Below are 13,630 nucleotides of genomic sequence, written 5' to 3' on the forward strand. Positions count from 1 at the left end.
ACATAATATCTACCGTATTTGCTACTATTTTCTATTTGTTGCCATTGTTGTGGTTTTTTTCCTGTTTTTGTCTTCCACATTTTTTCTGCCTTTTTTGGTTTTTAATTGAGCATTCTGTATATTTCATTTTCTCTCCTTTTCCAGCATATTATTTATACTTCTTTTTTTAGTGGTTGCCTAAGAGTTTGCGATATACATTTACAACTATTGCAAGTTCAGTTTCAAATAACATTATACTGCTTCACGGCTGTGCAAATACCTTATAATAAAAAAAATCCCAATTCCTCCCTCATGCCCCTTGTCTCACGGCAGTCGTTCATTTCAGTGATTCGTAAGCATAGGTATACCAAGCATACATAGTCAAAACCAGTGTTAGCATTATTCTTTTGAACTGACTGTTATCTAGTAGATCAATTAAAAATAATAAAAATAAAGGTTTTTATTTTACCTCTACTATTCCCTCTCTGATTCTCTTTCTTTCTGTAGAGCCAAATTTCCAACCTTTATCATCTTGCTTTTCTCTGAAGAACTTCTTTTAATATTTCTTGCAAGGCAGGCCTGCTAGCAACAATTCACTAAATTTTGTTTGAAAATATCTTTGTTTCTCCTTTACTTTTGAAGAATAATTTCACAGGGTACCAAATTTTAGGCCTTTTTTTTTTTTTTTTTTTTTTTTTTTTTTGCCTCTCAGCACTAAATATTTTATCCCACTTCTTGCTTGCATGATTTCAGAGAAGTCAGGTTTAATTTCTTTTTTTCTCTGCTATAGCTAAGGGTTCCCCCGCTGTCCCTGGCTTCTTTAAGAATTATTTTCTTTATCTTTGATTTTCTGCACTTTGAAAACGATATACCTATGTGTAGTTTTCTCTTGGCGTTTGTTCTGCTTGGTGTTCTCTGAGCTTCCTGGATCTGTGGTTTGCTATCTGACATTAGTTTCGGGGGAATTCTCAGTCTTTAATCAAATAATTCTTCTGTTCCTTCCTTTCTTCTCCTTCTAGTATTTTCATTACATACATGTTATTCCTTTTGTAGTTGTCCTAAAGTTCTTGACTATTCTGTTCTGGTTATTTTTTTTTCCCAGTCTTTTTTCTCTTTGCTTACTAGTTTTGAAAGTTTCTAATGAAATATCCTTAAGCTCAGAGATTCTTTCTTCAGCTGTGTTTCATCTACTAACAAGCCCATTAAAGGCATTCTTCCTTTCCGTTACAATGCTTTTCATCTCTAGCATTTTATTTGAATTCTTAGAATTTCCATCTGTCTTCTTACATTACCCATCTGTTCTTGCATGTTATCTACTTTTTCTAGTAGATTCCTTAGCATATTATTTGTAGTTATTTCAAGTTGCTAGTCTGATAATTCCAACGTTCCTGCCATGTCTGGCTTTCGTTCTGATGCTTATTCTGTCTGTTCAAACTGTGTTTTTTGCCTTTTAGTAAGTCTTGTAATTTTGTGTTAAAAGCTGGATATGATATATTGGATAAAGGGAACTGCAGTAAATAAGCCTTTTATAATAAGTGATAAAGTAAGGTATGGAGGGGAAGTGTTCTGTAGTCCTGTGATTAAGGGGATTAGGTCTCAGTCTTTCAGTGAGCCTGTACCCCTGGACTGTGAACTTCACAAGTGCTTCTCAGTGCTTCCCCCACCCTCCACCACCTTAGGTGGGATAGGATGGTTACAGGGTGCTGAAGTTGAGTTTTTCTTTTCCCCTAGGTTAACTAAGCTGTAATGAAATCCCAATCAGTTAAGCTCTGGGAAAATAATTTACCTTGTGGACAGTCCTTGTTAAGAATAACAGAATTTGGCCAGGCGCGGTGGCTCACGCTTTTAATCCTAGCACTTTGGGAGGCCGAGGGAGGGGGGATCACTAGGTCAGGAGTTCAAGATCAGCCTGCCAACATGGTGAAACCCTGTCTCTACTAAAAACAGAAAAATTAGCTGGGCATGCATGGTGGCAGGCGCCTGTAGTCGCAGCTACTTGGGAGGCTGAGGCAGGAGAATCACTTGAACCCGAGAGGTAGAAGCTGCAGTGAGCTAAGATCATGTCACTGAACTCCAGCCTGGGCAACAGAGTGAGACTCCGTCTCACAAAAAAAAAAAAGAAAGAAAGAAAGAACAGAATTCTCTAGCATATTTCAAAATGACTACTTTTCCTTTCCTGCTGCCAGAAGGAGGAGATTTTTCTTCAATTTTCACTGTGAGTACCTAGTAGAACTCCCAGAAGTGAAACTCACAAAAGGGTGGGAATGCCCTCACCTGTGGGACTCCTTGGAGTGTTTTCAAGAGTTGTCCAGGCTGAGCCTCCAGCAATTTGTCGGTTACAGTTCAGGTTTTCCTACCCTGGTACTGATTCTTTGCAGATTTCTGCTCATGAGTCTCTGCTTCGTTAAGTTGTCATTGTCTGTATTTATCTATCTCTTCAATTTTGGGGACAGCAATTTTCCATCTAACTTTAGTTTTCTTACGGATCTAAGAAGAGTTGTTGATTTTCATTGTACTCAGCCATTTATTACTTGTTAGGATGGAGTGACAACTTTTGAGTTTTTTATGTCAGACAGGAAACTGGAAGTCTTAACTCTTTCTTAAAGAGAGCTTTTTTTTCATCTCAAACTATCATTTTGGCCATTAGCAATATTCTTTTGGACAATTCTTAGCCATTATTAGTTCAAATATTGCTGCTTTTCCTTTCTCTCTTTTTTCCTTCTTCTGGTAGTCCCATTATGCCTAAGTTACACTTGTGCAATTGTCCCAGTTCTTAAATATTTTGTTAGGTTTTTTTTCCCATTCTTTTTTCTCCTTGACTTTCAGTTTGAGAAGTTTCTGTTGGCCTACCCTCAAGCTGACTGATTCTTTCCTCCCCAGTGTCTAGTCTACTGATGAGCCCATCAAAGGCATTCTTCATTTCTGTTACAGTGGTTTCTATTTCTAGCAATTCCTTTTGGTTCTTTCTAAGTTTCTAGCTCTCCATTTACATTACTCATCTGTTCTTGCATATTGTATACTCATTCCATTAGAGCCTTTAATCATAGTTGCTTTACTCTCGTACTCCGATAATTCCAAAATTTCTGCCATATCAGAGCTTGTCTTGTCCCTTCAAACTGTGGCTGTTGTTGTTTTTTTCTTTGCCTTTTAGCTTGTCTTTAAATTTTTTGCTGAAAGCTAGACATGAGGTATCAGGCAATAGAAACTGAACTAAATAGGTCTTTAGTGTGAAGTTTTATGTGGCTAGGAGTTAGATGTTTAATGTTTGCTGTAGCTGTAGGTATCAGGCTTTCCCTCTAGTGTCCTTATTTTTGTTTCTCCTGATGTTTTGGGGGTTTCCCTATAAATTCTTTCTCAAATAGAATCTGTGCCTTGTATAAAACTGGAGCCCTGTTAATGTAGTGGTAAGATATTGAGGAGAGGAATCATTCTATAATCTTTTTTTGTTGTTGTTGTTGTTGTTTTGTTGTTTTTTGAGGCAGACTCTCGCTCTGTCACCCAGCCCAGAGTGCAGTGGTGTGATCTCAGCTCACTGCAAACTCTGCCTCCTGGGTTCACGCCACTCTCCTGCCATCCGTCACCACGCCCGGCTAATTTTTTGTATTTTCAGTAGAGACAGGGTTTTACCGTGTTAGCCAGGATGGTCTCGATCTCCTGACCTCGTGATACACCCGCCTCGGCCTCCCAAAGTGCTGGGATTACAGGTGTGGGCCACCGCGCCTAGCCTAATCTTATTATTAAATATATATCTTTTTCACTGGGCCTGTGTCTCTAGACTGTAATCTTTACAAGAATTTAGCCTCTTTTATTCTCCTCTATGAGGCAGTGAGGCTAGAGGGGTCTGTAGTTGACTAATTGCCCTTTCTCCAAGTCAGATAAAGCTCTGGTAAAGTAGTTTCCCATTATGGAGGACATGTGCTCAGGGCTATTTCAGAATGGTTATTTTTCCTTTCCTCCTGCCCAAAGCAGAGACAGTATTTTTCTCTGATCTCTGATCTTCACTGTGAGAACCTGGTAAGGTTCCAGGAGATAAAACTCATGAAAGTGTGGGAGTTTTTCCTTCAATGCTAGTTCACACTGAGTGCCCAGCAATTCACCAATTACAGTTTAAGAATTCCAGCTAGTATTGGCTTCTGAGGCGTCTTCTCCCAGTAAGCTATAATTATACACTGTTAAGGATAGGAGGAAGAAATTCATAAGGTTATGCCTTAATAAATTGGTGATAAAATAAATCAACAAATAATAGAAGGCTCTTACTTACAGTGAGGTGCTGAGCATCTACTGGTAAATGTGGGAGAGTTTCTGGAGGTGGAAAATCATCATTTTGCAGCCAAATTCTAGATGAGGCAAGAGCCATCAACAGGGAGAGAATTTAAGTAAGAAATTGCTTTTTAAAAAAGTCCTCCAGCTTGAAGCAGCTCCAGCTAGCCATACAGTGTACAGTTTGAACACCAGTGACTCCTCTGTCTTTGTCACTTACTCCCTCGACCCCGTTTGTTGTAAGTACTTTCTTACTTTTTGGTATAGAAATATGATCCCGGTTGATCTTGTACCAACTGTCATGTCCTGTCACTTTTATCAGCCATTTCTCTGAGGACCCCTCAAATAAAAATAATTTTAAAAAATTTTAATTGTATATTTGAACATTATACAGGATTTTCAAATACAAAGAAGAATAAAGAAATTAAAATGAATCACTTATTTCAACACTTACTTTCTTCCATTCTGAATTCTCTTTTAACATCAGGGCAGTATTTAACTTCAAAGAGAGGGTGACAGAAATTGAAAAATATAGAAGTGGAAATCCCTGTTAAGATATTACACAACTTTCATGTCCAGTGAGTTCCTAACTCCCTGGAAGGTCTTTCACTTGCTGTTCTTTGGGTTGCATGTGTGAACAAACAAGTGGAAAAAGATGTTTACAGGCCATCCCATTGCTCTACATGACCTTCCTAACCCTCAAACCACCACATGGACCATAAGCCTTAGGTCCAAGTGGGATAAAGCACAACCTCCCCACTCCTGCCTGCTCATTAGAAAACCCCGCTTGCTGCCTGGAAGGGCTGTTTGTTGGAATTGAACTCCTAGGGCAGAAGCCTCCCTGGAGATGGGAGGTCAGTGAGCCCAGGTTTCCCTGGAACCTCAGCTTATGAAAACTGTATCAGACTTGCCAAGTCTCAGAGTGTAAAGTAAACAGGGACACAGCAGGTATAGTTGGGAGGAAAACAATGGCAGACGAATCATACTGGATTAACTGAAAATGAAATTTATAAGATTACAAATTTGGAGTTTTCAAAAAAGTTATTTAAACTCCATTTAACTAAAATATTCCTAATACATTGCAAATTTGGATTTGAAAATTTGGGGTATGAAAATTAAGTTCACACGGAAGACACATGTACGAGAAATAAGCTTCTGAAGAAAAGGAAAATAATAATTATCTCTCATTTTTGGCCTTTATTAGGAGGTGCCACAGACAAATAATTATGAGTTAGTTTAGGTTGGTAGTGTAGCACATGAATTCTGTGGTGGCAGCCAAGGGCACTCATTGTTGAACTCAGATAAACATTTCATGCCACTTGACAAAGACTCTCACCTTGACTAAACTTCAGTCAGGTTCCTCAGAACCCTCTTCTCAACTAGGCGTTAACCATGGCCTATAAAAACTGTAAACTCTCAGCACAAATGTTGTCAACACTGCCCCCCTCACACCACACACACTAAGAGACTTGAACAAACATTTGCATAGTTTCTAACAGCTCAAGGCCACATTGTTTGGATGACAACTCCAGTTCTCTTAGAATGCCTATCTGAGAAAGCTCAGTACCATCTGGAAAATTTACTGTTTATTCCAGCCAAAACCTGGTGATAGGTCAGTAAGCCATAGAACGTCATCTTTAGAGCAATGCTGTACTTTGAGTATGTTCCCCAAAGTTGATGTGTTGGAAACTTGATCCCCAGTGTTGTAGTGTTGGGATGTGAGGTGTATCGGGAGGTGTTTGGCTCACGGGGGCACTGCCCTAATGAATAGATTAATGCCATTTTCACTGGAGAGGTTATCATGGCACTAGGTTCCTTACAAAAGGATGAGTTTGGCCCCTTCTTGTGCTGTTGTGCATACACACTTGCTTTCTCTCTGCCTCCCTTTTGCCATGGGATGATGCAGCAAGAAGGTTCTCACCAATATGCCAACACCTTGGTCTTGGACTTCTCAGACTCCAGAACTGTGAGGAAATAAAATTTTGTTATTTGTAAGTGATATTCTGCTGTTGCAGCAGAAAATAGACTAAGACAGAAAATTGGTACCAGGAGTGGGGCTATAAGAAATATCTGAAAAGGTGGAAGTGGCTTTGGAATTTGGTAATGGGCAAAGGCTGGAAGAGTTTGGAAGAGCAGAATAGAAATAGCCTATATTGCCACGAACAGAGTGTTAAGGACAATTCTGGTGAGGGCTCGGAAGAGAATAGCTGTAGGAAGTCTCAAAGTTTTTAGAGATTTACTTAAGTGGTCATGATCAGAATGTTGGTAGAAATATCGATGGTAGGCTGGGCGTGGTGACTCACACCTGTAATCCCAGCACTTTGGGAGGCTGAGGCAGGTGGATCACTTGAAGTCAGGAGTTTGAGAACAGTGTGGCCAACATGGTGAAACCTTGTCTCTACTAAAAATCCAAAAATATATATATGGTAAAGGCCAATCTGATAAGCTCTTTGAAATGAGGAATATCTTATTGGAAGCTGGAATAAACACCATTATTGCTATGGACTTGCAAAGAACTTCTGAGCCCTCACCAGAACTTTTTTTTTTTTTTTTTTTTGAGACAGTCTCTCTCTCTGTTGCCCAGGCTGGATTGCAATGGTGCAATCTTGGCTCACTGCAACCTCTGCCTCCCAGGTTCAAGCAATTCTCCTGCCTCAGCATCCCGAGTAGCTGGGACTACAGGTGTGCACTACCATGCCCAGCTGCTGTTTGTATTTTTAGTAGAGACGGGGTTTCACCATGTTGGCCAGGCTGATCTCAAACTCTTGAACCCAGGTGATCCACTCACCTCGACCTCCCAAAGTGCTGGGATTACAGGCGTGAACTACCTCACCTGGCCTGGGGGTATAAATTTTTTATCACCCAAACCTGTCCTCTCTTGGGAGTCTCTCTTTGAAATGCTAATGTTCAAGGACATAACTCTCTTACTCCCAACCTGTGGGTGCCTGGCTCTGACTTGCATCCTGTCATAAGATATGAGGAGTTTATTTCTCTTCTGGATAGTTACCAATTAAACCCAGATGGCCCAGTAACATTAACCAACTATCCACTTTTTGTAAATTTTCATTTCCCTGACTCTGTTCAAGCCCCTGCTGTTCACCCTGCCTATTCTGTCATTCTTTCTTTAAAACAGTCATCTCTGCACAAACTGAAGTTGAGTTCGGTTCACGCTGGACCCTATTGCAATAGTTATTAATAAAATTTACCCTTGCTGTTTTAGTGCCCAGCTTTGTCTATCTTTGTTATATACTCCACGGTTTTGACAAAATTTTGTCCCATCTATGCCTTTTCTCTGTATATAGATCTTTTACATACCAATACACTTTTCATTAACAAAAGGACTCTGACTTTTCTACAGATCTCAAAGCCTAAAAGGGAACACCTAGCTTTCACCCCTCTATGGCAGCTATAGCCTAGACTATGGAAGAGGGTAAAGACTACAACAGTCTTGAATTGGGTAGTGATGGAAGAAAAATAACTTCAGGACTACTGACACAAACTGATAACTTCCGGACTACTGACACAAACTGGAAAACTCACTGGACTGATACCGACTCTAGACACACGTCTCTCTTTTCTGCAGTTGTTTGCTGCTGCCTGGTGGGAAGGTCCATCTTCCCTTCCTCTCACCTTGTCCTCCCTCACGTTCTCTTACAGTGATAATGAACAATTACAGCTCTCAGAAAGGTATCAATCTGAGGGACTTCTCATAGGCTGAGCGTAATTTTATATGGACCTTATAAACCCATAGAGAAGGTGGGATGAGGGAAGTCTATAATCAAGAGAACTTTATATTAAAAACTCTGAAACCGTAATTCCTGTAAGAGTTGAAAAATAATTTTCCCTTTACTCTTAGTTCTTAGCTGGGATGGACCCCTGTAATAAGAGAGATTACTAACAAAAAATCAAACAGTAGTTTATTAATGTGTATGTTTCATAGACACATGGGAGGTATCCAAGGAATGAGTAATTCTCAAAGAGGTGGCTCTGAACCTCAGCTGACAGACCATCTTCTACAAAGAACAATACATTTTTAGAGTTGTGACAAGACAAAGGAAAAGGGCCTTGAATCTCTGGGGGCAGCAAATTGTGGAAAAGCAAATAAGTTGGTTAAAGGTAGTTAAAAGCTACTAAAGTTTGTCATGTAGATTCCTCTGGTGCAATCTCTTAAGTGAAAAGGGTCTAAAGTTGTCTCTGGTGATCTACCTTTGTTCTTTCTGGTAGAGGGGTCTTTGTAAAATTTGTGTCCTGCTTTTGGGCAAATAGGGAGAGGCTGGAGAGCCTTTCTTGTGTCTGCTTATTTTCAGTTGCCTTCAGCGCATAGTAATCCTTATGCCAAAGTGGCATGTTTTTTGGTGACTTTTTTTTTTTACCTTGTATATGAACTGCCTTTCAGATCCACACTTTGTTGTTTACTGTGACACTCTTTGTTGAAAAGAACATACTCTTGAACTGCTTTTCAAATGTATATTACACCTTTGTTTACATGTTTGTACACCAGCTTCCTTACCCTGTGGATCCTAAAATAATATTTGGAAAGAGAACTGGGGACAGAAAGACTTACACACCCTGCAGGAACAATATGGTGACTGGCTTGTTTCTCTTGTGTCTTTTCTCAGAAAAACCAAGTAATGAGCACACTGCTGAGATGGAACACATGAAATCCTTGGTTCATAGACTATTTACAATCTTGCATTTAGAAGAGTCTCAGAAAAAGAGAGAGCACCATTTACTGGAGAAAATTGACCACCTGAAGGAACAGCTGCAGCCCCTTGAACAGGTTAGGAAGCATCACAGTTGAGTGTATTTGAAAATAATACCTAGTGTTTATTGAGTGCTCCTCATGTGAGCATCTTTCTGAATGCTTTCCATATGCTAATTTTCTCCTTTACTCCTCACAAACAACCTGTAAGTTCAGGACTTCTATCTTCCTCATTTTTTCAGATGAGGAAACTGAGCCACAGAGGTATATCGCTAATGCATGTAGAGCCTGGACTTGCGCTCACGTGGCCTGTGTTCAGAGCTGCCATCTTAAACTCTCTGCCATGCTTCCTCTCCAGAGATCAGTCGTAATGTCTCTGTAAATAAGTGTTATATGAGCAGGGAAGCACTAGCTGGAGTCCTACCTCCCTTTCCTTTTTAGAGAATAGGCCCAGAGCCCTTACTCCGCCTAACAGAATTGCAGCTGGAAAGTTGGTAATAACTAGCATCTAAAGTTAATCAATGGTGTGGAAACAATAACTTTGATTTGGGGAGATAGTTGGGGAAATGTGTTTTGTTTCAAGGGAAAGAATTGCATTCTTTAGACTTATAATCCCATTTGTGATATTTATTTAAATGGAAAGGTCTATGTGTATCTCTCAATATGAATGGAAAGTTTCTAGAGATGTAAGGAAGTTTTAATAGTAATTACCTCTAAGGGTATTTGGAGGATGTCAGAGAGAGGGACTTGTTTTATTTTTTTGATTGTTTAACATTTTAGTTTTTTCTTTACTTGTAATATATTTACTTGGATTAAAATTTAAAAATCTAAAGTTTTCCTCCCACCCTATCCTCCCAGTTTCTACATTCTCCACACCTATGAATCATTTTAGATTTCCTTTATCTGTGTACAAACAAATACAAATATATTCTTATTCTTTTTCTCAGAAAAGGAAGCACACTATTATGCACTATTCTCATCTTTTTTCAGCGTATTATAGAAATCTCCCCTTATCAGCACAGAGCTTCATTACAGTTGTGTAACATCTTGATGGGCATATGGATTAGTTTTGGACTTCTGCTTTTAAGAATGAATCTGTAATGGGTTTTGTGTATGCAGATATATTTTCAGAATGAATTCTTAGAAGTGGAATTGCTGAGTCAAGTAGGCCTCTAATTTTATTTGGGTCTCAGAGGATGACTTCTGAGTTTTTCATTGTATACTCTTCTATACTATTCATTTTTCCAAGGGCAGTTACTACCTTTATAATTTTAAAAAGATTAATGAGCTGATATGGTAATGAGTATTTACTCATTCATGTATATGTTTTATAAATTGTTTTTCCATATATCTGACCTCTTCAAAGTAATACAGATGTGCATTTGTTTAAGAGTTCCTTTTCATCTTGCTTTTTGTCCCTTTAGTTGGTGTATTTGTAAACGGAATTAAGTTTTTCATTTCCCCTCAGGTGAAAGCTGGAATAGCAGCTCATTCGGAAGCCAAAACCAGCGGACTCCTGTGGGCTGGATTGGCACTGCTGTCCATTCAGGGTGGGGCACTAGCCTGGCTCACGTGGTGGGTGTACTCCTGGGATATCATGGAACCAGTTACATACTTCATCACATTTGCAAATTCTATGGTCTTTTTTGCATACTTTTTAGTCACTCGACAGGTGAGTAGTTTGTTAGGAAAATGGTAAGTTAGAACATCTTTGCAAAGAATCTCTTATCTAAGCAATGAGCAATAAAGCCTTTTTATTTACTGAATTACTGCCATCTGGGTTTTTATGAGCTGGTAAATGTATTGTTTTTCACAAGACTGGATGAAGACTTACAACACAGAGAAATTATATATAACTTCTATGGAGAAGTAATTAGTGTAACACACAGATTCCTCCATTGGGATAAACATGTGTTCTCTGTGCCCTCATTTATAAATAAAACTGAATTTGCATTGCAAAACATTCAGTAATATCAGCTTTGTCTCATGGTTTATTCAGTATGCCAAAAATCTCCCTTTTCTTTTTTCTTCCCTCTTCTTTCCCATTATGTGTAATTTCTCCCAGCTTGCCTGTTTTTGAAAGGAGCAGCAGATCTTAAATGAGACTAAATGTTTTATTTGTGTTGGCTTATGCTTACTCTCATGGCCATTGCAAATATTTTACCCATTCATCTGCCTTCTTTTGCTTTGGTGTTGCTGAGTCAAGTATCCTTGCAGAGGCATTATGTTCATTCAGAACATGTTATTTTCTTCTCTCTCTTTTTTTTTTAAGGATTATACTTACTCAGCTGTTAAGAGTAGGCAATTTCTTCAGTTCTTCCACAAGAAATCAAAGCAACAGCATTTTGATGTGGAGCAATACAACAAGTTAAAAGAAGACCTTGCTAAGGTATACTACAAATACATCTTACAGCTGGTTTGTTTGGGAGCCTGAACTTAGTATCAGGGAAATACAATTGGTGGCTCATCCTCACAAATTAAATCTTGGTCCTAGATTTCTGTGTGTTGTAGGATTGTTCATTGAAATGGTTGACATATTTCATATTAATTTCATATCCCACAGTTTTACTCTTCTGTGTATGAAGATAGCTTTAAATATGTGTTAAACTTTCTTAAATGACTTGAGATAGTAAAATAAAAACTTTCACTGGAAATCCAAAACAGAATTTTAGGAAGGTGAACACTGTGATAAGGAATTTAAGGCATTTATAAGTTTCTTTTCCCTAAAGATAGAAGAATCATTATAGTATTCCTCCCTTCATCTTTTTCCCTTCTGAAAGGCACTTACTCAGGTATACACTGCTAGAAAGTGAAGGAACCATGGTATGAACACAAGTTTGATTTTGGAGTCTATATTCTTAAGTACTTTTTCACAATCTGTTTGTTAGCCAGTTATCTCTGGCCTCCCAATTTACTCATTAACTTTGTTCAGATGGTGATTTCTCAGCACATCACCTGATTTTTCATTTTTATCAGTAATTTCATAACAAGTTTTAGTAAAAATATCCTCCATTGCTCAATGCATGCTTGTTTAGTAGTTGGTAATCAAACCTTTTATTATCTGTACTTTCTAAATTACTCATCCCTAAAATTTAAAACAGAATCACTCAAATTTTGTAGTTCAAAAATTGAAGAGCATTTTAATTTCATTTTTAATTTTTTTTTTTTTTTTGAGACGGAGTCTTGCTGTCGCCCAAACTAGAGTGTAGTGGCGCAATCTCAGCTCACTGCAACCTCCACCTCCTGGATTCAAGTGATTCTTGTGCCTCAGCCTCTTGAGTAGCTGTGACGATCAGTGCCTGCCACCATGCCTGGCTACTTTTTTTGTATTTTCAGTAGAGACGGAGTTTTACTATGTTGTCCAGACTGGTCTCAAACTCCTAACCTCAAGTGATCCGCCCGCCTCGGCCTCCCAAAGTGTTAGGATTACAGGCGTGAGCCACCATGTGTGGCCAAGCCTTTTTTAAAAATGTATTTTATTTCATATAATCATTCTATAGGAAAAATATAATGCTTTTAAAAAAATTTTGTGGATTCCCTTATATTTGAATAATCCTATCTGAGAAGGCTAAGGAATGTTCTTTCAGCTAGTTTATAGGACAGTGCCTTTGAGATTTAGAAGGTAAGCCTAGTGTGATCCCAGCGATTTGGGAGGCTGAGGTGGGAGGATCTCTGGAGTCCAGAAATTGGAGACCAGCCTAGTCAACATAGTGAGACCTCATCTCTACAGAAGTTGTTTTTAAATTAGCTGGGCATGGTGGCACATACTTGTAGTCCTAGCTACTTGGGAAGTTGAGGCAGGAGGATCCCATGAGCCCAAGAGTTCAACACTGCAGTGAATTATGATAATACCACTGCACTCCAACCTGGGCAGCAGAGTGAGACCCCATCTCTAAAAAACTTTTTTAAAATATTTAACACCTTGTTAATTATCTCTAAGGTAATAAAGTGGAGATAAAAAGATAAAGTGGTAGGTTAAGGGATTTTTAAAGAATATGAACTGAAAAACCATTATAAAGGGGATAAACTAGTATTATTATTATTATTTTTATTTTTTGGTTTGGTTGTTTTAAACCTTTTTTTTTTTATTATTATCATACTTTAGGTCTAGGGTACGTGTGCATAATGTGCAGGTTTGTTACATATGTATACTTGTGCCATGTTGGTGTGCTGCACCCATCAACTCATCAGCACCCATCAACTATTATTTTTTTAAATACATAAGGATGAATTAGTAAACTCATCTTTTAAAAAGATACACATATAATATTGAAATATTTATATCCCATCACTTTGGGAAGCTAAGGTGGGCAAATCACTTGAGTCCAGGAGTTCAAGACCAGCCAGGGCAACATGGCGAAACTCCCTCTCTACAGAGAATACCAAAAAATATTAGGCAGGCATGGTGGTAGGCACCTGTGGTCCCAGCTACTTGGGAGGCTGAGGCAGGAGAATCACTTGCACCAGGGAGGCGGAGGTCACAGTAGGCTGAGATGGTACCACTGCACTCCTGCCTGGGTGACAGAATGAAACCCATCTCAAGAAAAAAAAAATTTAGCCATTTGTCACTAATAGTTTAAACATTTTATTGCTGTAAGCAGACGTTGTTTATAGAATTCCTTTCAAGCAGTAACATTGGTATGTTTCTCATTCTTTCTGATCACATGCTATTTCTTTTTCCCACGACAG

The 13,630-nt window shown here is 38.7% G+C and overlaps 1 protein-coding gene across 2 annotated transcripts in view; it reads left to right on the top strand.

Annotated features, from left to right (window-relative positions):
- The window catches only part of MCUB (mitochondrial calcium uniporter dominant negative subunit beta), a 112,856-nt gene that overhangs the window by 97,700 nt on the left and 1,526 nt on the right, over positions 1 to 13,630 (top strand). For both annotated transcript variants that reach the window (XM_007999519.3, XM_073017538.1), the window contains exons 5-7: positions 8,859 to 9,019; positions 10,410 to 10,613; positions 11,214 to 11,330. In XM_007999519.3, the coding sequence (XP_007997710.3) occupies positions 8,859 to 9,019; positions 10,410 to 10,613; positions 11,214 to 11,330 (482 nt within the window). The remainder of the gene's footprint in view (positions 1 to 8,858; positions 9,020 to 10,409; positions 10,614 to 11,213; positions 11,331 to 13,630) is intronic.

This window comes from Chlorocebus sabaeus, chromosome 7 (assembly GCF_047675955.1).
Source record: "Chlorocebus sabaeus isolate Y175 chromosome 7, mChlSab1.0.hap1, whole genome shotgun sequence".
Lineage (NCBI taxonomy): Eukaryota > Metazoa > Chordata > Mammalia > Primates > Cercopithecidae > Chlorocebus > Chlorocebus sabaeus.